Source organism: Lutra lutra, chromosome 1 (genome assembly GCF_902655055.1).
Source record: "Lutra lutra chromosome 1, mLutLut1.2, whole genome shotgun sequence".
NCBI classification, from domain to species: domain Eukaryota; kingdom Metazoa; phylum Chordata; class Mammalia; order Carnivora; family Mustelidae; genus Lutra; species Lutra lutra.
This window is the reverse complement of record NC_062278.1, coordinates 12,011,373-12,038,929: the sequence shown is the minus strand read 5'-3', so window position 1 is coordinate 12,038,929 and position 27,557 is coordinate 12,011,373. Positions and strand designations below refer to the sequence as shown.

Below are 27,557 nucleotides of genomic sequence, written 5' to 3'. Positions count from 1 at the left end.
GTCCAGCAGAAGGGGCCGTCCAAGTCACCAGTTTCAACAAGCACCAAATCCTGTGCCCATGCCGGGCCCGCACGGCCACCCAGAACCCTCTCGTAGGGCTCCAAGGAGAGCACTTCTGTGCGCACTGACCGGCATGTCCGGCTGACAGTGTCCTTGGCCAGGGGAAGGGAGTTCTCCTTCCCAAGACAGAAATGTGGCGAGGTCAAGAGCTAAAGGGAACCCTCAGGGACACTCCCAGTAAAGAGGGGCCCTTTGAGGGGGAGAGCAGCCTGCGTCTTTCCATTTCTTTGATTCCTGGGGCGCCCCTGCCTGTGGATGGAAAATGTCCAGGGTGCTGTCTGGCCACTCTCTCCCAGGCATTAGCTTCTGTCTTTCTCACTCACTTCCTCTTCCTGCTGGTAGGATATGGCCCTAGGGCTCCTGCCTAGCATAGGGACAGAGGCAGAATGCCCCAATATGATACAGCAGCTGGACTGCAGTACAGAGGGGTCCCCAGGGTGAAGGTGGGCACAGCCACCACAGCAGGCTAGGACAGAGTTCACTGAGGTGTGCAAATATGCAACGTATATATTCAGGGACTTGGATGGAACCCAACAACTCAATACTGGCTTGGCCTAGGTCGGTCCCTCCATCCTTTCCCCTACTTGCCAACCCTCCCCATCATGGCCTCCTCTTGGCTTGCTGGAAGCCTGGTCCAGCTGAAGGGGGTTCTGGAAGCTAACCATTGATAGTGCAGCTCTGCCTCTCCTGTCTGAAGGCACACTGTCAACCCCAGAAACCCACTACCCCCCCGGGGAGCCTCAGTTTTACCACCTATAGCAAGGGTATTTTAAGATGCTCAGCTCACAGGGTTTCAGGGAAAACCAGATGTCTATAAACATCCTTTGAAAAGCAGAATGCTTCTCAAACGAGTAGTGAGTTGTTTACCTGCTCGGAACTTCTGAGGTTGATTTGCTTGGTCTCTCTCCTTCCTGTCTAGTACATCCCTGCTTGGAGACTCAGCTTCCCCCTCTCCAATCCCCCCATCCAGGCTTCTGTCTTTCCTCCCACATGACCTCTCCAACACTTGGTCAAGTCAAGGCCTCCTGAGGGCTGGGGCGTCCTCCCATGTTCCTTCCTTCTCCATGAAACCTACAGGAAACTCCTGGATTAAAGCACATTTTGGCAGTTTGAGCATCTCAAGGGATGAGCCTGTGAGCTAGGGAGATTTCGGACCCATTTCTAGACATCCCCCGGACACACAGTGGTGGCAAAGCACTGCACTGGGCTTTGGAAGGATACAGAAGTGAACAGGTAGTCTCCACCCTCAAAACAAGCACAACCAAATGCAGAGATGATCTTTGATAACACAATCTAGGCCACAGGGACCCGCTATCAATGGTTTGTCAAAAATGAGAAGACGTGGGAAAGATGAGAAATCATCAAGACTTCAAAAAGAACATAATACTAGAACTGAACCAAGGCATGGGCAGGATGTCGTAGATAGAGCTAGAGGTCAGAAGCGGAGATCAGAGTGAGCCTATGGAGCAAATATTGGTGGAAGAAAGTGGGAACAAACCAGCCCTGAAATTAGCAAGCCAGCCAGTAGACTCCTAGAGCTGAAATCAGTTTCCATGGTGGACAGACATCCCTCTTCTTACCTCAAAGAGGACCAAGATGGAAAACTCACTTTCTCTCTGTTATCCTTGACATCACACTGTCCAACAGGACTTTCTGTGATGAAGGCTGTCCCAGCTGATGGCTTCTAGCCATTTGGAACTGCTAAATGCTTGCACAATGCTAGCTCAACTCAGGAATTAAATTTCAATATATAACTTGTATTTCTTGATTTATATAATATATAACTTGAAATAACTTGATTTCATTTTGATTAGCTAGCTTTTTCTTAAGATTTTATTTATTTCTTTGAGACAGAGACAGCACGAGCGGGGCAAGGGACAGAGGGAGAGGAAGAAGCAGGCTCCCCCTGAGCGGGGAGCCCCACATGGGGCTCGATCCCAGGACCCATCATGAGATCATGAGCTGAGATCATGACCTGAGCCAAAGGCAGATGCCTAACCAACAGAGCCACCCAGGCATCCCAATTATTTAGATTTTAATAGCCACAGAAGGCTAGCAGGTGGTAGGGGTTTCGATACCAAAGCCCTCTTCCCTGTGCCACTTTGCCAGCCTATGATGACAGGCTGCAGTAGTATCCCCAGTCATTAGGGCAGAAAACTTCCAGAGCCACCAAGTAATGTCATTTGGGGAAGAGAAAGATACAGTCCCACCGTCAACAGATATGAGCGTGTGGGTGAATTTTTGTTTGTTTGCTTGATTCTGATAAGTGGTCAATTTCTGTGTGGTTTTTGCTCCAACAAGAGTTGAGTCACTGGTAGAATGAATACTCGTCCCTTTGGGGGAGGGAAGGTACCTGACCCCCAAAGGTCCTAAGTCCCTTAAAGACCTTTCAATCAGAGGGAGGGGAGACAGAGAGACCAGAAGCAACCATTCTCATACTACTGTCCCTGAGCCTAGAAATGTGGTCCTCAAAACCTGGCCAGAAATCACACATTTAAAATAATAATAAAAAAATTTACTCCCATGTTCACTGCAGCATTATTCACCAAAGTCAAATGTGGAATCAACCCAAGTGTCCATCTAGGAGAAATGGGTATACAAAAGAGGGTGTACACACAAAACGAACTATGGTTCAGTCTTTAAAAGGAAGCAAATTCTTTTTTTTTCTCTAAGATATTATTTATTTATTTGACCGAGAGAGAGATCACAAGTAGGCAGAGAGGCAGACATGGGAAGGCGGGGGGGGGGGGGGGGGGGGGGGGGGGGAGCAGGCTTCCTGCTGAGCAGAGAGCCCGATTTGGGGGGGCAATCCAGGACCCTGAGATCATGACCTGAGCTGAAGGCAGAGGTTTAACCCTCCGAACCACCCAGGCGCCCCTAAAAGGAAGCAAATTCTAACAACATGGTTGCACCTGGAAGACATAAGCCAGTCCCTAAAGACAAATGCTTTACGATTCCACTTAAATGAGGTAGGTAGAGTAGTCAAACGCATAGGCCGAAGAGTGGGGGTTGCCAAGAGAGCTGCTCAGAGGTAGGTAGTGAGTCACTGTTCACTGAGCACCGAGCTCCAGTTTTGCAAGATGTGGAGTTCCGCGGTGGGTTGCACGACAGTGTGAATGTACCTAACACGGCTAATTGCCTACACTACAATGGTTAAGATAGTATATATCATGTTACTTGCATTGGACTACAGTTGCAAATATGCACACGTATACAATAAAGCAGAGGCAGAGAGGAGGAGGAGGCAGCCTCACCAGTGCAACCAGTCCTCCAGGAACAACCGCATCTCACCCCAAAAGGCGCCGTCCCTCCCCGCCCCCCACCCCGGGGGAGGGGGGCGTCCTGTGACTCTCGCCCTGGCGCTCACAATAACCTTCTTGAGCAGTGCCAGCCGCACCTCCGCGCCGGCCTGAGGTGGGGCGGCCAATGAGCAGGCGCCTGGACCCGGCCTCGCGCCCCCATTGGCTGCGCCCAGCGGCCCGCGGCCCCGCAGGTTCCCAAGCCGGGTTTAAAGGGGTCGGAAGCAGGCTGCTGCCCTGCCATCGGCTTCCCGCGCACAGGTCCGCGGGGAGGGGCGGCCTGCCGAAGGGCCCACCCCGGGGCGTTCCTGAAGGGCGCCCTCGGCCGCCCGCACCGCCCCCCAGATGTACTATGCGCTTTCCCAGGCGCGCGTGAACGCGGCCCCCGCGACCATGCTGCGGCCACAGCGGCCCGGAGACGTGCAGCTCGGGGCCTCCCTGTACGAGTTGGTGGGCTACCGGCAGCCGCCCTCCTCCTCCTCCTCCTCCACGTCCTCCTCCTCCACGGCGACCCCCCTCCTCCCCAAGGCGGCGCGCGAGAAGCCCGAGGCGCCTGCCGAGCCGCTGGGCGCGGGAGCGGGGCCCGGCGCGCACGCGGGCGGCGGCTCCCGGGCGGACGCCAAAGAGGAGCATCAACAGCAGCTGCGGCGCAAGATCAACAGCCGCGAGCGGAAGCGCATGCAGGACCTGAACCTGGCCATGGACGCGCTGCGCGAGGTCATCCTGCCCTACTCGGCGGCTCACTGCCAGGGCGCGCCCGGCCGCAAGCTCTCCAAGATCGCCACGCTGCTGCTCGCCCGCAACTACATCCTGCTGCTGGGCAGCTCGCTGCAGGAGCTGCGCCGCGCGCTGGGCGAGGGCGCGGGACCTGCGGCGCCGCGCCTGCTGCTGGCCGGCCTGCCCCTGCTGGCTGCCGCGCCCGGCTCCGTGCTGCTGGCGCCTGGCGCCGTGGGGCCTCCCGACGCGCTGCGCCCCGCCAAGTACCTGTCGCTGGCGCTCGACGAGCCGCCGTGCGGCCAGTTCGCGCTCCCCGGCGGCGGCGCGGGCGGCGGCGCGGGCGGCCCGGGCCTCTGTACCTGCGCGGTCTGCAAGTTCCCGCACCTCGTCCCCGCCGGCTTGGGCCTGGCCGCGGTGCAGGCGCAGTTTTCCAAGTGAGGGCCCGCGCGGGCCGGGTGCGCGACCTAGGCCCGGCCTCCCGCCTCCCCGCTTTCTCCGTGCCCGCGCGCCCTGCACTGGGGAAGGCTAGCCAAGCACGGAGGGCACTTCCAACCTTCCGGCCGGGAGGAAGGGACCGTGGGGCGCCCCCTTCCCCGCCTACACCCCGGGGAAATGAAAGTGACGCGAGCCGATGTTCGACGGAGCGTCGGGGGCCGTTGGGGGTTCTGAGTGGATTCCCGCTGCTTTGGGCAGCAAATGTGAGGTCCCAAGCCCACTCTTGCTCAGCTCCCGTCTCTCCTGGTTCCTCGAGTCGCGCGCTTCGCGGGTGTGGTGCAGATTTTAGGGCACGGCGCGGTGGCTTTGCCTTGCTCTGGGTGCGGCGGTAGGACCGTCCTAGCGCCACGGCTCCAGGAGGCGACACCTGCCCAATCAGGGGCCAAGTGGCTGCTCTCCGCGGGCAGGAAAGGGTTCTTTTCCTTCTCCCCAGCCAGAGGTCACAGACACCCTTGTTCCCACCGGCCAATCCCTGTCAAAGGAGGCTGCCCGACCTCAGGAAGACGGGAAAGACCAATTAGTCCGCGCAGATGGTCGGGGGCTTAGCAGACGGACTGACCCTCGGCGGCGGTGGGACGGTTGGCCTCGCGGTGCCGCGGGAGGTGTAGATAACTCCAGCGTCCTTGGATGTGCTGGGTTGGGAAGTCGGTCCGCTTTTACACTGTGGCTGTTAGAGTGCAATTTTTGAGAATCGCATAAGCAGGTGTTTTGTTGCAAAGATTATTCGCTTTTAAATCCTGGGGTCTTCTTAAAAAGACAGCTTAGAGCTTGAGATCCACCATTTTGTTTCCTCTTCCCCAAAGGTAGCGTAACCAACATTTGAACTTGCTTAAAAACAAAAACCAACCCCTTTCGACGCAGGTGGTGTTCTCTTTTACTAAATTAGGTAACATGGCACTTCGCAGTCGCCGCCAGTCTTGTCTGAAAGCACGATCGCTAATTAACTTTCTCATTAAAAGACGCAGAGGAGGACCTGAGCCCCCAACACCCCCCCCCCGCCCCCTCCCACCCCGGCGGCTCGGCGGGTCCCCGCTGCGGTGGCTACGGCGAGATGGCATTTTCTGCGCTGCCCCTTTGCACGAGGGGTCTTTGCCCAGGGCTCGCTCTGGGCAGGTCTTCCCGCAGCTTTACGTTTGAAGAACTGCCTGGATGACCGGTCTTGATTTGTTACAGTCGTTCACAAATTATTCCACCCGAGATAATTTTATGATCTTTCGGCAGCTTGCTTTGAAGTCTCTGTTTAAGGGTTTGGGTTGTTGGTAGTAGCCTAATTTAACTGGCATTTTATTTTATCTCTAACTTTGTTTCGTTGCTCTGCGAAGAATCAACAAAATAAAACATTTAAAGACCTAACATTTTCCTCTGATTTGTTTGTTAATAAAAATGTCCTGGTGGGGCGCCTAGGTGGCTCAGTCGGTTCAGCCTCTGATTCTTGATCTCTGCTGAGGTCTCCATGTCAGGGTCCAGAGTTCAAGCCCCGCGCTGGGCTCCACACTGAGGGCAGAGACTACTTAAAGTTTATTTTTTTTTTTAAAGTCTCAGTGCGCTGGTGAATTCAGATTCTCAGGATGAAGGTTAGTAGTTAAATGTGACTAGAGTTCCAAGTTTTTAAAGCTGGCTCCTGATTTGTAAAGTGATCTAATGAACAGGCATCTGTCTGTCTAGTTCAGGCTTGGGGCAGAAATTTAAGGACCCAACCTGAGTGGGTGGTTGTCAATTTCAGGAATTAGCTCTCTCAGCCAAGATGGGCTTCTTGACTATTTCCTCCTCTAAAAATGAGTTTAAAATACATTGGTCACAAAATTATTTTGTATATCAACATCCCTCTCAAAAGGATGGGATTTTTCAACTCAGTGGACAGAGGCTTAAAAAGTGTCATACAGCTAGCTATGAGCTTTTCCCCATTCTTCCCACAAGGTTGGAAGTTTCTCCTAGTAAGTTATGACCTCAGAAATCATTCTGAGAGGCAAAGACAGCTCCTCTGGGTGACTGGTGATGTTATAAAGAATTTGGAATGTTGACTTGCTCATGTGCAATCTTTAAACAATTCATAGTTATTAATGAAATCCAACCACTGTTTAAAGGCAGGGGGTTAATAAAAGAGAAAGTGTTCCCTTTAATCTTCAGAAAAGGAAAGAAAACCTGAGGTGACTTCATTGTATCCATGTTGGTTTATCTGAGGTAGGTAAGCACTTAAGAATGGTGAACATTCATCTGGGGAATGTGTTGTGGGGGAGGGAGTGGTACCCAATGCCGGAAGGATGGAATGGCCTTCCCCACCATGTTGGTTAAGTGTCTGTTTCCTCGAGGAGGAGGCGGGAGAGGGTATGACAGAGAGAAACTCTTACGCACCAACCCATTTCAGGAAAGAGCTTCTCATTCTTCCCAGACTCTGCCATCAGAAAAGTCACAGGCCTTTGGAATAAGTAAATTTGAATGGGGAAAAATAAATAAATAAAATTTAAAAGTAAATTTGAATGGGGATTTTCTGCCTAGTTAATCCCCATCCTTGCTTGTCTTGCTTCTTGACAAAGAACCCAAAGTAAAAACTCAACAGCGAAGTCAAAATCTCATCAGATGCTCCCTGAAAAAAAAAAAAAAAAACAACAACATTTCTGGGAGATTAGAAATAAGCAGTTTTCCCTTCAGTCCCAACTCCATCACCATATGCCACCGTCATTCCAAAAGACACAGGAAAGAACAGGTGGATGGGCTCCCTGCTTCCGGTCTCTACTTATAATTCAGAGTAAGTACCCATATCTTAGAGAAAAGGTAATAATATGTGTGATTTTTTTTTTTTTTACTTAACTGAGAAAATCATGCTTTCTAGAACGGCTAAGGATTATGAATGCATTTAACCAGATCCTGCTGGGCTGTTATGAGTCTCATCAAAATACTTAAGTTATCCGTCTACACATAGCGTCTCTTGGCCATGGCACTACAGAAGACTAGCAGACTCGCACCTTATAAGATGACATCCTGAAAAATTGCATCAGCGAGCATCCAAGAGTCCTATAGGATCAAACAGATAAAAGGTAATTACATACAGTGTCCCTAATGAAAGCTAGACCTCCCAACATAAGTCTGTGGCAGAGCGGAGCCTGGAGAAGGTACGGTGTTTAAGCCTAGACATGTATGGGGTAGACTGTGGATCTTTCAGATCTGCAATGCTACGTCATGCGCAAAAGAGCTAGCTGATGTGGCCACCTCACTTGATTTTAGCCAAAGCGAGCTTTTTGCAGAAGAACAAATTTAATCTGGTCTTTGAAGGGACCAGTGGGGAAGAAGAGAAGGAATAAGGGAGTCTCCTTGAGAAAAGTCCATCAGGCCTCAGAAGCAAGATAAGGAACATGTGACTCGCAGCCCAAAGAGACCCCTGCACCCGGCCCACCACCAACACGCAATCCCAGTGGTTGGGGAGAATGGAACCTAAGCTGTAAAGGCACAAGGCCCTGAGAAATTACGTTGTTAGAAGTGTAGGAGGTCAGGTGAGCAATCAGTAAACGGAGAGCAGATCAAATGCACTGTGGGATTTACCTAGTCCGTAGTGATGGTCTATTTACAGGTATTCTCCTCTAAGGGAAGCTGATTACACCAGGTCTGAAAATATAACCTTGCGAAATATATGGGGTAAGTGCCCCCATCGAGGAAGAGGTGCGCTCCAAGCATGGAAAGTAATTTCCCAAAGCAATTTCCAAGCAATTTCCCAAAGGTCCGATTATTAACAATAGTGCTTCATGCACCCCTCTAGTTCAGGATCACCCACTCAGTCTTTGTGGACTTCCCTGGTACGTAGGAGAGGCTGGGTCAAAGTTAACCCCCAATATTCAAAGCCTCAGCCCGCTAGCTAGACCTCCTGGAGCCTAAAGAAGGCGGAGTATAAAGGAAACCAGCAAGAAAAAAGGCTTTTTTCTTTTTTTCACCACACAAGGATGCTTCATGAACTTGCTGAGGACAAGGGGATATCCAGTAAGAGCGGTTACACCAATGCCTTTTCTCACCACGGCACAGAGCACATCTGGTAGGAAAGTGCATCTCTTCCAGAAGGTACTGTCCTCCTCATGAATTACCCCTTCCATTTCTGCACGTTCAGCAAATCTCCAATAAGATCACTCCCTTTACGGAAGGGGGTTCATGAAGCAAAAGTTTAAAAAATGTCATATTTTTCGGGGCGCCTGGGTGGCTCAGTGGGTTAAAGCCTCTGCCTTCGACTTGGGTCATGATTTCAGGGTCCTGGGATCAAGCCCCACGTCGTGCTCTCTGCTCAGTGGGGAGCCTGCTTCCCTCCTCTCTCTGCCTGTCTCTCTGCCTACTTGTGATTTCTCTCTGTCAAATAAATAAATAAATTCTTTAAAAAAAATTTAAAAAAATTTAAAATGTCATATTTTTCTAAAACGCAAATTCACTTTTTTCAAGCAGGTTTTAGCTGAAAGGAAAACATCCTTTTTTTTTTTCAGGCAAGGTCCAGGTTATCTTACCACATTTAAGGTGCAGAAAAGGAGTAGTAAGATAGTCCGTGAGCTACCCACAGGCTAGTCCCGTTATTTGTGGAGATGCCGCAAATGACTTCTTCAAGCCCTTCCCATTCTGTCCTTTCGAACTAAGCCCAGCTTAAAAGCTGAAATGCCCGATCAGAAATAAGCCAAATTCTTTCTGTTCACAGGGGATTAGCTGCTCCATCAGAGAACTTACCCCTTTGTGTCCAGCTGAAGGGCCAGAACTCAGGCTGTGAGCACAGGACAATTAGGTCAATAGTCCACATCTTTACACACTACAGGTTGCTTGGTGCTCCGGGAGGACATCACCTGGAGGGAAAGCGAAGGGAGTGCATTTTCCCTTCACTCGGCCTTCGTCAATGACCACAGAGGACAGAGCACGAAGGTGGGCCACTGCCTGGGACAAAGGCCACCAGTGCCAGATCCTCTCTTTAAAGCCTACAGAGTGCTCATGAGTCAAGAGAACCTGGCGATTATCTGTCCACCCTGCCCCCTACTGAATAAGGCAGTGGAGGCCCAGGAAGTTCAAGAGACATGCTCAAGGCCACACAGGTAGTCAGAGGCAGCCTTGCCAGGGACAACACCTGCTTGGAGGAAGCGAAGGTGCTTCCTTGGTTTGTCTTGGTGGGACCAGAATGTCCTGGAAAAGGAATTGTGGCAAGAGATGAACCCATTCTTCCTGCCTCCTGGAAAATCTCTGACCTTTGTGCCCAGCCCTCGGACTGCCCGCACTGAGAAAAGGCAGACTCAGGGCCAATTCCCCACCAGGGGCCCAGCTGCATTTCAGCCACCTGAACTTTCTCAGGCAGCCTCGCCCCCTAGCCCCCAGGGAGGCCCAGATCGGTGACAGGGAGTGGCAGAGGCGCAGCAAACCCTTTGAGAGAGCCTCCGATGGTGACATGTTTGTCATCAGAGTTTCAGAAAGCAACTGGCAGAAGGCGAGGGAGCAGACATCTGACGGCCATGGGCAAAGAGTGTCCTAGGGGCTCTCCGTTCTGGGACGCCTTTCACCCTGCCCACGTAGACGCTCGGGGTTCTGATGCTCATGGGCTCTGATTTTCTCGACAATGTCAGCATCTTTTTGCCAAGTGTTTTTCATGGATGTGAGTGATTTTCCAAGGGCCTGATCGCCAGGAATGAGCGCTGGCTGCCGCCAAGCCCCGAGAGAGAGAGAGAGAACAGGCACCCCAAGCCCTGCACGGGGAGCCCCAGTCAGAGGTAGGTGATGGGGCCTGGAAAAACACTTGTTTTAGATGGGGAGCACCGGCATCAAGAAGAGCTACCGTGGGAGGGCCTGGGTGGCTCATTCGGTTAAGGGTCTGCATTTGACTCAGATCATGATCCCAAGACCAACAGGGAGCCTGCTTCTCCCTCTGTTGCTCCCCCTGCTTGTGCTCTCTTGCTCTCTGTCAAATAAGTAAATAAAATCTTTTTAAAAAAAGAAGAAAAAAAAAAAGGTCTGTCGTGTCCCAGCAGCTTCTAAGTAATCCAGATACCTCCTTAGAGAAATGACAAAGTGGTACAACCTGGAGACTCCAAGATAACAAGATCAGGTTAGAGCACTCATCTGTGCTGGGGGTGGGGGCAGGAAGGAGGGAGAAAGAGAGAGAAGGAGAAGCTAATTCACCTGGGGACAGACAGGTGATAGAGCATCACAACTAGGAATAACAATGGTAACACTACTGACGGGAGCTAACACTGTTTATCGGGTGCCACGCCGTGTTCTAAGCATTTTTACATGCATGACTTCATTTCGGGGTGCTCTGATTACACCATTTTACCGACAAGAACAAAGAAGCACAAAGAGGTAAACACTAGGGAAGCTGAAGCTGTTGGGGGAACTTGTAGAAGCCAGGCAGCGAAAGACATAAAGCTTTGTCTGGAAGAGGGAGACCCTGCATTTCCTTCCTCCTCCTGGGCAGGCAAGGTGGTGGTACCCCCAGCCCCTCCTCTTTTTCCAGCCTGGGTCTGGTCGATGCTACACAGAACACGTCTACTCAGTGTGGTAGTGAGGGTTCCACCCGTCCCAGCACAGTAATTTCTGACGTTTCCAGCTCCCGGGGCGGCTGAGATAAGGCAGGACAGCCATGAGATGCAGGGATGTGGTTGGGACAGAAGGCAGACGTCACATAGCCCGCACCCTTGGAGACATTGCGTCCCTGGTCCTTCTGTCACTGCGAGCAACCAGGCAAACAAACAAACAAACAAACAAAATACCCAAAACAGCTTTTCATGGCAGTGATCATTAAGTATCTTCCTATTGAGATCTTTAAAAATACTAGTCAGGCAGATGAGGAATCAGTAAAGAAAACTTTTTTTTTTTAAAGATTTTATTTATTTGACACTCAGAGATCACAAGCAGGCAGAGAGGCAGGCAGAGGGGGGGGGGGGGAAGCAGGCTCCCCGCTGAGCAGAGAGCCCAATGCGGGGCTCCATCCCAGGACCCTGGGACCATGACCTGAGCCGAAGGCAGAGGCTTTAACCCACTGAGCCACTCAGGCGCCCCAGGAAAGAAAACTTTTGAAGATCGTTTGCTATGGTGGTATCTACCTGGCTTACCACTCAAGGGGCGTATCCTGTTGTTGCTGTCGCTCTGTTTCATTCGCTTGCTTCTGGCAGGTTCTGCTGATGTCATTCTCTCCCCGCCCCCCCCCCCCCCCCCCCCCCCCAGTTCTGGCTCCTCACAGACTTTTGCTCTATCAGAGACAGTCCTGGGCAGGACGTAAAAACAACAACTCTCACTGCACTCACCACCAGTGGAGAAAAAAACATAAAGCTGGATCCCATAGGCTTCCATTTAATAGACAACTTTTGATACCACTCATGACCATGGAACCCATGGATCTAGGGCCTGTGACAGCACCAGAAGATGCCCTTTACCCCTTTACTATTTTCTATTCACACAGACCCACAGCAACTTAGAGGGAGAGTTGTCAGCTCTGATCGCAGAGCCATCTGGCTGGGGAGGTGGGGGGCGGGGGGTGGAGCTAATGCTGCTGGTGCTGCACACCCCCCCCCCACCACGGGAAGGACAGGAGCAGGGAATCACTCCATTGTCCCCCTCCACTCCTAGGAACCCAGGAGGACTGTGTTCCAATCTCCTCTCCCTCCCTCCTTCTCTGCCCTGGAAAGTCTTAGATGCCCGCTGCCCCATGGTGTGCCTCACAGTGGGTCAGTCCACTCCCTGGCCACCTGACCCTGGACGGTCCTCTGTAAGATCCAGTCATCTTAGGAGCTACCTCACAGTGCATGAACACACAGTGCTGTGTGTGTAAACTGTTAGCACAGCGTCTACTGTCCTGGGGATTGTCGTTCTCTCTCGTACAGTTTTTCCCCCTGTCTGGAAAGACATGATTTATGGGATTATGTAAACTGCCGGTGGTTGTTTAGAAAGCAATGGCGTGTGCTCAGCCTTCTCTTGCCATTCATGAGTAAGCCCGTGCCAGCACTGAACGGCGCCATGTAGAGATCCCTTTGGAATGAGCAAAGCTGCCCTTCTCAACCCCCCAGCTCCTTCTGGCTCTAACTTGCCCCCAAGGGTATCTTTTGTGGGGTTTCTCCTCCGGAGCCCTGTGCTAGCTGCCTCCATCCAAGCTGGCTCTCAGAGCCCAGTCAGGACCCACAGTGACTGTGTGGAGTCCCCCCGAGGCCAGAACGCTTCTCCAAGGTTGAGAGGAAGGGAGGGCAGGCACTGGGATTTTCCTTCTCTCACCGACTGACTTGCAGACAATGAGTTCCTCAGAAGCCACAACATTTCAGCTGTTTTGGACCCAGAGGCCACAAGCTGACTGGATGACATTCTCCACCCCCACCCCCCTCACATGGCATCAGCTCAGGACAGCTCCAAACAGTATCAACTGGTTTGTGGCAAGAGGCATAAACACCAGGCTGGGTGAATGAAATCACTGGCTGAGTCATCCTCTGCACTGGGAGGCCAAAGAGAACTCAGTAGGGCCTGGGAGAGGCTCCCGCCAAGGTGCAGGGCTTCTTCCTGCCAGTGAGATGGGGATGGGGCTCAGCGGTCCCTGCAGGACCCCCTTACTGGGCGGTTGCCTGCTGGGGGCCAATGGGACAATCAGTTCTCGAGATAGTGCTTGTGTGCGTAGTCATGTGGCCCCGGGGGATGGCGCTGGAGCGAACTGCAGCCTGTGACAGGAATGCCCCTCACCAGAAACACTTGTTCGAATGAAGAAGCAGCAGCAGTGCCTCTCTGTCAGAAGGAACTATTCTTATTCCGCTGGGCTACTTACTTTGGAAGAAGGCAGGATGGAGACCGTGTTGGTGCCGGAGTCATTTGTCTTCTTTTGAGTAACCTCTAAAAATAGAGATGGTGCTGAGCATTTTATTGAACGTGTTGTTTGCTGCCAGGCCTGTGCTAAGGGCCTGGGGTCAACAGTGGAGTGCAGCAGAGGGAATCCGGCCCCACCAGAGGGGAGGCAGGTGTGGGGCTGGACTGAGCAGTGCCCCGTGATCAGACCTGCTGACCTCAATGTCTGAAGCCCTGCGGGGGCCTCTGCCAGGCCCAGGTCTTCAATACTGCCTTTCTCCCCCTACCCTCATCAGGTGGAGGGGTGTTACTCGGGACTGGAAGCTCGGTGACCCCATGCAGGGAGACTGGGGTGGCCGTGTCAGAGAACCTTTGAAAATTAAACCTAAGGAATCTTGGAATATGATCCTACCTCACCCCAGTGCTTAATTGGATAAAATAAAGAAGTCATGTCTTCTGAGCCATGCCTGATCTCCACACACTGCTGCCCTCATACCAAACTCTTAAGCCTGGAAGACGGTTCACCAAGACGAGGGACAGTCCACCGATCTCTCATGTCATGGGTTGTCTGCAAGTCTTTGGAATGCGGGAAAGTTTCCTCACTTCAGATTCTAAAAATCACTACTTTCATTTGGAAAATGTTCGCCGTGGCTTTCAGAAGAGGCCTGCCTGCTTCTGGTGTGGGCAGCAGTAATGAATAACCCACAGTAGCCCCTTCAATTGGAATGATTCCCCCCAGCTGAGAAAAAAATGGTTTAAGTTCATTTTTAATTTAAAACACACACATAAAATTTGGAAATATCCCCATTATGAGGATTCGTTGGTTCTACTTGGCCTTCTAGGTCTAATGACCTGCCCTGATTAGCAGCAACTCAAATAGTGTTAAAAGCCTTTGAAATAAGATTCCCAGAGAGTGGGTCCTAGCCCATGCCCCATGCCAGCGTGATGATTGCTCAGGGATGCCAGAATGGCCAACTGACTATTTCTACTTCAGAATGTTCTGAGACAAACAGAGGGAGATTTTGAAACTGGCTTCTATGGCAAAAAAAAAAAAAAAAAGAGAGAGAGATCTTCATTACTGTTGGAAGTAATAAGACCATTTCAACAAGAACCCAGAAGAGGGGCGCCTGGGTGGCTCAGTCAGTTAAGCATCTGCCTTCAGCTCCGGTCATGATCTTGGGATCCTGGGATGGAGCCCCACATAGGTCTCCCTGCTCAGTGGGGAGTCTGCTTCTCCCTCTGCCTCTGCTGTTCCCCCTGCTTGGCTGCTCTCTGTGTCAAATAAGTAAATAAATAAATAAAATATTTAAAAAGAAAAGACTACAGAAGAAAATAGAAATTGTCTATAATCAAAAAATAAAAAAAAAAATTGTCTATAATCTCACCACTCTAAGGAAACCTCTGCTAATAATACCCTGATACATATTGTTACATATTTTCTTGTCAGCAGAGGTACTATGTACATACAATCAAATGTCTGATACTCATCAGAATTAAAGTATACAAACCGTCTTGCCACCTATCTTATTGCTCTAACTACAGACTATGGACATCTTTCTATGCCCATAGATAGATTCCTAACTCACCATTTTGGCCTGGATGCCGCTGTGATTGAGATTTTTGCTGAAGTTACTTCCTATGAGCGAAATGTATCATTCTTTCCCCACTGAATTTCACATACAGACGAATATCCTTGCGCATAAATCTATCAGTTTATCCTGGGGTAATTTCTAGAGGGGCAGTCACACACTGAAGGCTATCATATCGATAAGGCTTTAGTTTCATGTTGGCAAATGGGTGCTTCCAAGAAGGGACCAATTTGCAATTCTACCTGTAGGGCCTAAGAAGTGTGTCCCCATAGCTTCAATAGCACTGGGTATTTTTGTAAAATATTGGGCATCTACTTACTATTTTGTGTCTTTTTATGATTAAAGGAACAATCCATGCTCCTTATAAAATTTCAAACATTATCATGTATAATAAAGCAAAAGAAAGTAAAACTCCCTCCCTAAAGTCTCCCATTATAGCCCCACACCCTCAGATACCCTTACTGTATGTTTTCAAAATTTTCTTTTCAATACCTAGGCAGAAAAAAGGCTTTTTTTTTTTTTGCTTTCTTACAAAGATGGTATTTTAGTCAGCTTGCTTTGCAACTTACATTTTCCTGTGTTTTTGCAATACTGTGACTCTTTTTAGGTCAGTTTTACAGAAATTAATTAATCATCTATTTATAAATACACACAGGTCACTTTTTAGTGGTTGCCAAGCATTCCATAGAATGGACATATGATATATAATTCACTGCCCCAGACCCTCCTGGATGAACACTTGAGTTGTTTTCAATATTTGAGTGAAGATCCTTGCATATATATCTTTGCATGTGTAGAGGATTTTCCTAAGATTATTCCTAGAAAAAGTCTTTTAGCCATTGTCGAATTAGCCTCCCAAGTTAACATTCCTACTGACAACATAGATGACACCTGTTTCTACCAGGGTATTTAAACAGGGTCTCGTCATTCACTAGGCAGGAACGCATTGTAGATATATTTTCTGGAAAGAAGCAAGAAGCGATCTGGCAAAGCTGTGAAGTTCCTTTTCTATTTGCATTCGCACGGAGGACTCAGCTGTCCTGTCTCCTCCCCACTCATTCCACACATGCTCATGTTTTTTTTTTTAAAGATTTTATTCATTTGACAGAGAGAGATCACAAGTAGGCAGAGAGGCAAGCAGAGAGAGAGGGAGGAGGAAGCAGGCTCCCCACCTAGAAGAGAGCCCGATGCAGGACTCAATCCCAGGACCCCAAGATCATGACCCGAGCCGAAGGCAGAGGCTTAACCCACTGAGCCACCCAGACAGCCCATGCTCATGTTTTTAAGGTTATATTCAATATCTTAGCAATATCTATGATTCATTCATAAGGTAGGATCTGTATTAAATGACCCGACCTTGACCTGAATCAATCAAAGAATGGCAGATGCACACATAACTCACTTTTCTGCAACTTTGGGATTTCTGATTTCCTCATCTGTAAGAGAGGAACACATCTGTCCTTCATAACCCACCCCTGGGGTATGGTTCAAAGACCATGGTTCACCATTCTTCCAACGACTCTCAGCTTAGAGTGTCCAATATGGCAGCCACTGGCCACACATATCCGTTGAGTACTTGAGACGTGGCTAAACAGAGCTGAGATACGCTACAGGTATAAAATGCACACTGGATTTGGAAGACTTACTATAAAGAAAAAAAATGTAAGCTATCTCTTTAAGGATTTTATATTGATTATGTGCTGCAATGGAAATATTCTTCATGGATGGGTTACATAAAATATATTATTAAAATTAATGTTGCCTGTTTCTTTTCACTTTTAATATGGCTACTAGAAAATTTAGCATGACATACATTTATACGTATAGAGAAGAAAGCGAAAAATAGAAGATTCAGTTTGGGTATTTGAAAATGTAAAAAGTATAAGGTTGGGTCTGGGCATTAAAAGACTGTATTTAGACTGAATGCAGAAGAGACATTTGGAAAGTAAAATGAATGAGGATGACTGATATGCTTTTGAGATTTTTTTCCTCTCTTTGGCCTTTCCTGCATCTTTCTTTAAAATAAATAAAAATAAAAATAAAATAAAATAAAATAAAAATAAAAAGTGAAAGAAAGTTTCCTTTTTAAAAAAGATTTTCTTTATTAATTCAAGAGAAAGCATGAACACAAGGTAGGGGAGGGGGAGAGAAAGAGAAGCAGACTCCCCGCTGAGCAGGGAGCCCCATTGCAGGGATCAATCCCAGGACCCTGGGATCATGACCAGAGCCAAAGGCAGACGCTTAACCAACTGAGCCACCCAGGCACCCAGGAAGAAAGATTCTATACCCATATGTAGTTTGAATCATATTTCTATTGGATGGCATTGTTCTCAGCTGTGTTTACACCTACAAATGTACATCCAGACTTTGTGCACACTCGCACACTTACTCATGCTCTCTCTCCTTCCTTCAACTCAGTTCAGTGATCTAATTTGCAGAAATCACTAGTTATTTCCCTGGATAACTGACACATGTCACCTGGGTTATCTGGTATACAAACCATCAGTGTGCTCTTAAACTGGCCCTCTGGGGGAAAAAAAGAGGAAGGAAGGAAGGAAGGAAGGAAGGAAGGAAGGAAGGAAGGAAGGAAGAAAAGCCCTGATTTGTATGTTCACTTTATGTGTAAATACCCCCCACCATGGCTCATCCCAAGCTACCCCTGAGATGCCCCTGAACCCGGAGCTGGGAAGAGGCCCACATGTTCTGGTAAGCTCCTGCTTAGCACTGATCAGGAATCCTCTTCTTACTCAGGGTAAGGCTCCCACTACCACTCAAGAAAGCCAGGTCCCATATATTCCCTCTACCTGGTCCCGAGCACCCAGAGCTTGGGCTTATGGGGTAATCAAGGTCACTCAGATGTCCCTACCTGGGACGTTGCATCTAGGGGCTGCACTAGACAGGTGGGGGGCTAGTTAGGGAATATTTGCTGTGGTCACAACCAACTCAAGCATTCAGTGGGTGTGAAGCCGGTGTAGCAGGGATCTCCTGGGCCGGAGTCCAGTGGGAGAATCCAGTGGAGGCAACAGCAAGTGTCCAGTGGTAGCATCCAAAGTAGAGTGTGCTTGTCCCAGTTACCACCCCTGAGCCCAGTTCCTCAGCCTCCGCCACGGATGTGATGAGCTAGCCAGTCTGTCTTAGCTAATTCCTTATCTGCCAGTTTAAGCAGAGTCTAGAAACCAGACTGGCTGTTCGCCTGACACAGTTGGGCAGTGCAGTGTAACAGAGGGTGTGGGCCAGTGCAGGGAGATAGGGCTTCTCAAAAGAGAACCCAAATACTCAATCAGCAGTGACCTTTTACAACTGGAGCGTCCAGAATTGAAAGCAGGGACTCAAACAGATATTTAGAAACCCATGCCCAGAGCAACACGGTTCACCATAGCCCAGAGGAAGAAGCAGCCCAAATGTCCATCCATAGATAAATGGATAACAAAATGCAGTATAGTTTTCACCTTCAAGTGGAAGTAAGTTCCAAAACCTACAACCACATGGAAGATTCTGGAAATTCGATATTTAGTGAAAGAAGCCAGATACAATATTGTATCTCCACTTAGATGAGGTACGTACAGGGATCAAACTCACAGAGAGAAAGTAGGCTGGTGCTTGCCCGGGGCTGGTGGTGGGGTGAGGGGGGCAGGTTGGAGAGTTAGTGTCTAATGGGGACCGAGTTTCAGTTTGGGGAAATGAAGGAGTCTGGAGACAAAGGGTGGCGATGTTTGCACAACAGTGCGAATGTACTTAAAACCACTGAAATCTACACTTAAGAATGGTTACGATGGTAAATGTTATGTTATGGATATTTTACTGCAATAAAAATAATTTTTGAAAAATCAGGTGCACTCCTAGGTTTCATTCCCCAAGAATTTTAGTCTGTGTGTGTGCTGGGCAGGTATGAGGTTTCTGAAACTCCACAGGTGAGCACACCTGATTGAGAAGGACCGGGTCACTGTGGCATGAGTGCAGGTCAAGAGGGTTCCATTTCTATGACTTTTCTGTGAGTCAGTCTTCACTGGCCTCTGAACCAGAGGTGGCCGGTGGGGTGAAGGTAGCAGTAGCTATGTGTTGTTTGTGTGTTCTATATGAATTAGTAATTGCCAACATTTGAAAATTAGGAGACTTTACATAAAAATCCTGATCTTTATCCAGAAAAAAAAAAAAGACAAAAAAACCCACAACCCTGGCTGACATGGTCATACTAGCCCAGTTTCTGCATGGCCCCGAGAGAGCCAAAACTGCCATCTCCACCATCCCTTCCGCCGACCCCAGCCTCCCACCTGGGCTTTGGGGTCTTTGGGCTTGCCGCCTGTGCTTAAAACACAGGAGCTGAGAACAGCAATCCCTTTCAACCCTGCCTCTGTCTTCAGTTTATGAAAACATCCCATGTTGATAGACAGACAGGTGGTGCATTACATAAGCCAAAGTGATCAGTCCTTCCTTTAACTTCCTTACTGTTACTCTAGGACAAAACAATTTCACTAGACCGTAAACTCAGGCTGTCTTTCCAACATTTACACTCAGTTTTTCTTTTTCCTTTTCTTTCCTTCTCTTCCCTTCCCTTCCCTCTTTTCTTTCCTTTCTTTCTTTGGGACTTAACACTCTTCAGCTTACTTAAAAGCCAGTCTTGGGTCTTATTTACTGAGACATCCATTTCAAGGGATACCCAGCTATCCTGTGGCCTGCAGAAGGTGAGGCAGGTTGAGGGAGCTTTGCTTAAGAGAGTGCATATAGAAATTATGGATCCTTCTTTTTCACAAGGCTAAACTTGGCGCTCCTCTAAAACCCCAGTGCAATGACCTCATCTCCATGCAGAGGGGTGAGGACAGATGCCGCCTTCTGAGTTGGGAGCCTGTTTGCAAAGAACCACCCTGGGAATTTCTGTAACAGTTTCAGCCAACAACAGCTGGCACCCTCCCCGGTGGGGTCGGGAGCCACAGTACCTCAATGCACAGTGTAGAGACTAAAGAAGAAGGAGAAAGTTAGTGCTAATTTTTATTTTTCAGCCAGCTCTGTTTTAATGAGAGCCCAATGCTGCTTTCCTATCTTGCCTGGAGATTCACAGAGATTACAGAGGTTAACAATAAATCACTTTGGTTTGCGGGTACAAAAGTTAGTTTGAAGGTGTTCCCCTTGTGGAAAAGATACACCAGCTTCCAAACCCAGCTGGCCTCGAACCTTCCACTTGGTAACTTTGCATCCTGAGGTCTGCACAGTGCTCACTGTTGGCCTGTTGGTGGGTAAACACGTGCGTGCACGCACAGACACACACTCACACACATTTACACTGAAGACTGATCTCACCGGGGCCAGGTGTGGGAGAGACTCGGGTCCCTGCAGGCCTTTGAGGGCCCTTCCGATCCCACCCCCAGCTCTCATCTGGGGTCTGGTCACATCATCTCTTAGGGACTCCCAGCCCCTATGGGGTCCCCAGAAGGAAGGGGAAGCAGATATTATTTACATCACAAAAGCAGACTGGATCCCACAACGTCATTTCAATGATATACACAGGCTCGTGACAGAGAAAATTGATCTTAACTAAACAATCTCCCAGCTGGGTAGTAGTGAGGTGGTGTATCCGGGTGTTTGTAAGGCGGTGTTTGGGTGACCTGCGTGGCTAACGCGGACACCTGGTTGGTAGCTTCTCCATCTGCCTTAGAAAGCTTGGGAGAGCCTCAAAAATGCAAACAGGAGAGCTTTTCGTTAACATCTGTCAGGCCATGAGCCACATCCCTGCAGGCTAGAGTGCCAAAACCAGAAAATTCCCAGCTCCTTGGCCCGCTCTTCCCCTAGCCCTCCCTCACTTCGAGGTACCAGCCTCACCAACCCCTCCCTCCCTGCCACCCACAGCTTGGCTCGTCAACCTCAGTGTTGCTGGCCTCATCCACCTGCCACAATCCTACAAACCCTTCAGGAGTTGATTCAAACACGCCTTCCTCCCCGATACCTCTCTCCGTCACTCGGGCACAGACGCCGTCCCTCTCCTGCACAGATCTGATTCTCCCTCCTCGCTCCTCTGTGCCTTTTGCAGGGCAAACCCTGAAAGAACCCGAGAGGGGAACAAGGAAAGGAAAGCGGGACAGAGGTGGGAAGAAAGAGAGGCCAGGAAGCCCTCAGAGTCAATGAAACTAAATGCAGTCCCCCTCTCACATGCCAATTGTGTACGCAGATAAAGACAAAATCATGCCACAACATCGGCAATTGCCCAGTTCGCTAAGCAATCTCTCTGCTGGAGTTTAAATGTGAAGCCCAATACCGATAGGTCCTCTAGCTACTGACCCGATGCTCTGAAATAAAGAGATAAGGATAGAATATTGCCTAGGAACACCCAGGGCTCCGGAATGCAGAAGAAATGAAAGGCGCTCACACTTCAGACACTGGAAGGGCAGATGACCCAGGGCCACGTGGGTGCCCAAGGGAGTTCTCGTCTTCACATTGTGTGAGCTTGTCATTAGCTGTTCTGTTTTCCTGGCACCTCTTTTCATGTACTCCTAAGACATTCCCTGTTTGGCTGCTTCCTTCCAGAAAGGAGAGGTAAGAGCTAAAAAGATCACGGAACTTGCATCGTACAATGAGTTTAGAACAGACTCCCAGTCCAGGGGACTGTGTTCTGTTTTGTTTTGTGTTTTTTTTTACAGAGCTGGTAAATTTCCATTTTAATTGACACAGTGTTAGAATAGGTCAGTTGGAACCTGAGATATTTTTAGCTTCTTTTTTTCTATTTTTCAGCCTAACTTTTTTCTTTTTAAAATCTTTTTTCTTACATATCTGATTAATGCTTTATCTTTAAATTTTTAATCATATATCTAATCCCCCATCTTGCTTAGTGTAAAGTAAGCTAAAACTAAAAACACCAGCTCCCACTCAATGAGACAGCAGTGTTCGCATCGCTTACGGGTAATGCAGATACAATCAATGAGAATAAGGTCACACAGGCATTCACCTCAAAACCCTACTGAAATTGAGAGCTAGCGACATAGCTGTATTATCTGCCACGACATAGCTGTATTATCTGCCACGTCCAATCCGTGTTCTGCACGAGGAAGCGAGCAGTTGAATGTTACTTGTAACTGCTTGAGTGTGCTCTCGAGCTTTCTGAACACTGTAGCAATATGATTGTTGACCTACCAAATGACAATCCTTTCTACCTCCTTGAATTTGTTTTGATCTCCATTCGGCCTAGTCCTGGGGGGTTCCTTGGCTGTCGGTGTCTGTGTTCAGAACCTCATACGTATACAAACCTATCTCCTTGTGTGGGAGCCCTTGGGTAGCTACGCAGTTCTCTAAACAGAAACTTCTAGTCAGTGAATCACCAAAACCATGGTGAGGGTTTCCTCTTTCTTCTGAGAATCACATCTCCACAGTGGGTTCCTCACCAAAAGCAACGAAATTCAATGTTTTTTTCTTTCTCTGTACCTCTTTCAAAACACCACTCAGAAAAGGTACAGTTAGACCACCTTGATCTCACTCATTAATTCTATTTTTGATAATTTTTTTCCCGAGGAAAGAAAATAACATGTCACTTACATTACATCATTGTATTATGTTATTTTTGTATTTTAGAAAACTAATGCAAATATATAGAGGAGAGATAGAAAAATTAGAAAATACAGATAGGAAAGAATAGGAAAAAATCATATAATAGAAAAAAGATCTCAGTGCCCTCTATAATAAAAAAAAGCTGGAGGGAAGGTATGTGCTATGGTGAGTGCTGTGAGTTGTGTAAGACTGATGAATCACACACCTGTACCCCTGAAACAAATAATACATTATATGTTAATTTAAAAATGCAAAAAGAAAACAAAGAAAAATTTGGGAACACCCTAAAATGCCTAAAAATATGAGATGGGGTTAAATAATTGCAGCAAAATTCTGGGAATAGAATTCCGTGAAGTCACTGGGGGGAAATTTTTTAAAGAATATTAAATATGAAGGGACAATAGTTATGATAGAAGTGAAAAAGTAGAGTCCAAAACAGTGTAATTCCAAATTCGTGTCCATGGAGGGCTATCTCTGGGAGGCTACGTGAGCGCTTTTTCTTGCTTCTTCTTATGTATTTTTTCTAAAATTTCTCCAGTAAGAATGTATTTCTGTGTCATTTGAAAACCGAGGTTAGAAATGATAACACCTGGACTCCTTGTGCTCATGCCAAGAATCTCCTTTGCAGAGGCTGACCTTGGGCCCTACTGCTGATGCTCTCCCAGGCATCGAGAGGACCTGCAGAGGGCACTGGGGTAGATTCGAGGTTGGAGGGGAGGGGTGCTCCCAGGTAGAGCTCCTTACCAGAGGCTGCTCCCCCCACCCCCATCCCCGTCACTGGCATTTTTCTGGAAGCAGTTTTCTGATTGTACACTATCTAAATTTTAGCTAGAACCTAACACATTGAATAATCATACTTCCTGCCTTAGTTTCCTCTTTTAAAAAAAGATGACATTAGGGGCGCCTGGGTGGCTCCATCAGCTAAGCGTCTGCCTTTGGCAGGGTCCTGGGACAGTCTTGAATTGGGCTCACTGCTCAGCAGGGAGCCTGCTTCTCCCTCTCCCTCTACCCCTCTGCCCACCCTTCTGCTGGTTCTCACTCTCTCTCTCTCTCTCAAATAAGTAAAATCTTTTAAAAAAATGACATAAAATAACATTTTACAAGAATGTTTAATGAGGGGCACCTGGGTGGCTCAGTGGGTTAAAGCCTCTGCCTTCGGCTCAGGTCATGATCCCAGGGTCCTGGGATCGAGCCCCACATCGGGCTCTCTGCTCAGCAGGGAGCCTGCTTCCCCCTCTCTCTCTGCCTGCCTCTCTGCCTACTTGTGATCTCTGTCAAATAATTAAATAAAATCTTTAAAAAACAAAAGAATGTTTAATGATATAGGAGAATATTTTAATATGGTAAACAATAACATAGGAGAATAGTTATTTATATGTAAAACAAAGCAGATTAAGAAACTGTATGCTTCTAACCGTACATTTAAAAAATTATGTGTATTTCTTGATTGTGCCAAATGTACCATGGTTACATACAATAACAGCAAGAGAGAAACTGGGTCAAATTATAGGAGAGCTCTCTACTAGCTTTGTAACTTCTCTATAAATCTAAAATTATTCTACATGGCAACTGGACTTATCGTAGTAACCGTATATAATGTATATGCATATAAATAATGTATATAAGTATCAAATATCTATGTTGTACCCCCAAACTAATATGATACTGCATATCCATGATTCTTCAATAAAAATTAATCAGTTAAAATAATTTCAAAATGAAAAGTTTATTTAACAAATAAGATATCTTCTTCCTTTGGGGCACACCTTTCTCAGTGCCTCAATTATCTAACATTTACTATGATAAAATCCTTTGGAAATTTATTTATTTATTTATTTTTAAATATTTTTATTTATTTATTTATTTGAAAGAGAGAGAGAGTGAGAGAGAGCATGAGAGTGGGGTGAGGGGCAGAGGAAGAAACAGACTCCTCATTAAGCAGAGAGCCAGATGCAGGACTAGATCCCAGGACTCTGGGATCATGACCTGAGCCAAAGGCCGATGCTTCACTGAATGAACCACCCAGGCGCCCTCCTTTGGAAACTTAAAAATATATATATGCATATGTATTTTTATAGACATTGAGTCTCTTCACAGGTAGGAGATAAATGAAAATGTAACTAGAAAACATAATTGAGAATAGCAGCTCTCTCTGTGGGATTTGGAATGGTTTTTACCTTTTCTTTGGCTTTTCTAAACTTTTAAGAGTTGTCTGTGATGAGCATATAATTACTTTTATGTAATGATGATGCACATAAGTAGATGCTATACCCAACAGAATTATACATTACACAAAAATAAGATTACTTTTATGAGGTCGTTCATAATTAGAAAACAAAGTTCCTGACAGGGATATGGAGTTCCCAAGAGCCACAAGAGCAGCAGGGAGGTCGAAATGGTACAAAGTCGCATGAAACTATTTATAGAACCAAAAGGTTATAAAGATGCCGCAGCCGCTGCTCAGACTCTAGGTACTATCCGTGCTTAATCGGAATTAGACACGAGCAGCTCCTACTACATTGGGAACCACAAAGTCAACTCGATAAACACAGTATTCCTCAATTAGCAACAATGAAAAGCTTAGCAACTATTGCCCAGCTAATGAATGGGTGACAGAAAAGAAAGCCTCCTTTCTTTGCAAAGCTTCACGTTAAAATTAGCTGTATCTGTTACCTTTCGTGCGTAGAGGACGGATGGAAGGCGGCTCACAACTGGTATTTTGCCTTCAGAGCTCTTTGCTGGAACAGTTCGTTGGACTGATATCAAGTGGAAAGAGCCCTAAGTCTCATCACCTAAAACATTTTGGTGGTTGGCGGGGGCGGGGGGGGGGGGGATCAAGAATAAAAGAATTCCAAACCCCGAAGCAATGAGTGGGAATCCTGTGGGGTCCGATCACTTTCCCCAGAGAAATGGTGGAACAGACAAGTGTTTTTCCCGGAGAAATTACAAGACAGAAAAATGGCAGATCGACGGAAGTAGCCTCGTGACAATAATGTAACCGTCCCTGCGGTGGTCACAAAAATGTGCACAGCAAGACAGCCGCAAGAAGACCCCCGTCTCTGCCCAGAAACAAAATACTCCGCCTATTGTTGCCGTTGTTGTTGTTTTACTGCAGGATTTTGAGTGAAAAAGTAGTCCCACTTGTCAATCAGCTAAGTTGCAGGGGCTAATAGATTCTGGTGTGTAGGGGGGTCAACACGGAATTTAATTTAACATCTCACAATACGCCCACATGCCCAGAAAATGTGGACAGCTTGATGGGGTTCACTGAGCCAAAGAAGCAAGACCCAAACAGTGCATTAATGTATAGAGGAAGAATAGTTGCAATCAGCCCCTTGTGAATTGGACAGAGGGTCTGGAGATGAAGCAATTATCAGCCATCGGGGATTAATAGCAAAGTGTGAATGCCAAGCTGTATATGTTAGGGGCAGAATATGTTGCCTATAGAAAACAACAAAGGACGTTTCTTACTATTAAGTGAGATTAAACGTAATGGCCTGATTTAATCACAAAGGCAGAATTAAATTCAGATGGCGATTTCAAAGTGGACACATGAACACAGGCCACTGTTTGCATTTACATATAGCTGGCGTAGCTTGGCCCGCCGCACAATAGGATAAAGTTTCTTTGGCCACTTAAACAATTTTCTATTCTTCCCTGTTTTTGTGAACACTCACTGTATTTCTTCCCCCCTTGCATTTAGTCGGTAAGAAAGCGCTCGGAGTTGTATTTATTCATGGACGCTAGAATTTTTTTGATTCTTTCAAATTATGAAAAAAAGGGCGCAAAAGGTCACAAGAACAGAGGAGTTATAATCCGACTGGTGTCAAAATAAGAAGGAGGAGGAGGAAAAGAAGGAGAAGGAGAAGAAACAAAACAAAACAATCTCGGAGAGAATAATGCAGCGTCTTACTTTTTTTTAATCTGCCGTCGTTGTAGGAACTTGAGGTCCGAACTTGGCTTGCGCGGAAGGCAGCTCAGGTGTGAGTCTGTGTTACCATCCTGGAGTCCAGGCGAGTTGTTTTTCTATATAAGCCAGGCCCTCCTTCCTTCTTTGTTATGGGAGGTTTCTTGCTCTGTCACCCCCCATCTTAAAGGAAGTTCTCATAAGAGGTTTGGGCGGTTATAAACCTGCTGTGGGGTTTGGAGTTACTTTTCATCAGTGGATCCCTGGGGAATTTCAAGTACCCACAACATGAGTGAAAATAGTAAGTATAGTGTCTAAACCACATGATTACTTCTCCTTAATGCCCAGGGATTGAGTACATCTAAAACTCAACTTTATGAACTTTGGGGTTCATAAAAGTCCATATATATATATATATATATATATATATATATAAAATTATACTTATTATATTGTATTATTAATGTAATTATATTATATTTATTATAGTATATAGAATTGTATGTTTATAAAATAATTATATATAAATTTTATGTGAAAAATGATTCTGTATAATTTATAGTTATAGTTATATATAACTATACATAATTATATATAGTTATAATTATGTTGTAATATGTTATATAGTGTATATGTTAGATATTATATACATTAGTTATATAAATGATTAATGACCTTACCCCTTTAACAAACAAGTCTTCTTCAAAGAATTGCCTCTAAATAGGCAAAGCATAAGGACTTAATGATGAATGTATCAAGATAGTCATCACAATGTCCCTTTTAATATTAAAACCAAACGGAATTGACCAAAATTGTTATCCTTGTGGGATGAGTTTCACAAACTTCGCTATGAACTTACAACAAAATACCGCACAGCCATTTTAATGATCTCAATCGGAAATATTCTGAAATGATCTGAAATAACAATCTGGAGTTTTAGTTGGTTAGAGAGAGAGAGAGAGTCAGAGAAGGAAGCTGTAATATATTGCTGAGCAGTTCCTAGAATTCCTGTATGATATGAGCTTAAATACATCTAATTGTGTGTGTGGAGGGACAGTAATGCCTGGGGAAAATGTTAATGTGTTTATCTCTGGGTGGTAGGATTTGGGTTGATTTTTACTTTTTTCTTGGTACTTACTATTTTTTTTTTTTTTTAAGTAATCTCTGTGCCCAGTGTGAGGCTCCAGCTCACGACAC

General features: G+C 47.0%; 1 protein-coding gene across 1 annotated transcript; it reads left to right on the top strand.

Annotated features, from left to right (window-relative positions):
• Positions 1–3,592: 3,592 nt before the first annotated feature.
• On the top strand, positions 3,593–5,917 carry OLIG1 (oligodendrocyte transcription factor 1). Its single transcript, XM_047724736.1, has one exon. The coding sequence runs from the start codon at positions 3,705–3,707 to the stop codon at positions 4,512–4,514; it is 810 nt and encodes a 269-aa protein (XP_047580692.1). The 5' UTR covers positions 3,593–3,704; the 3' UTR covers positions 4,515–5,917.
• Positions 5,918–27,557: the final 21,640 nt, after the last annotated feature.

What these genes read in the sequence shown, in the direction of transcription:
- OLIG1 (XM_047724736.1), top strand. Translation starts at nt 3,705, where the DNA reads ATGTACTATGCGCTTTCCCAGGCGCGCGTGAACGCGGCCCCCGCGACC.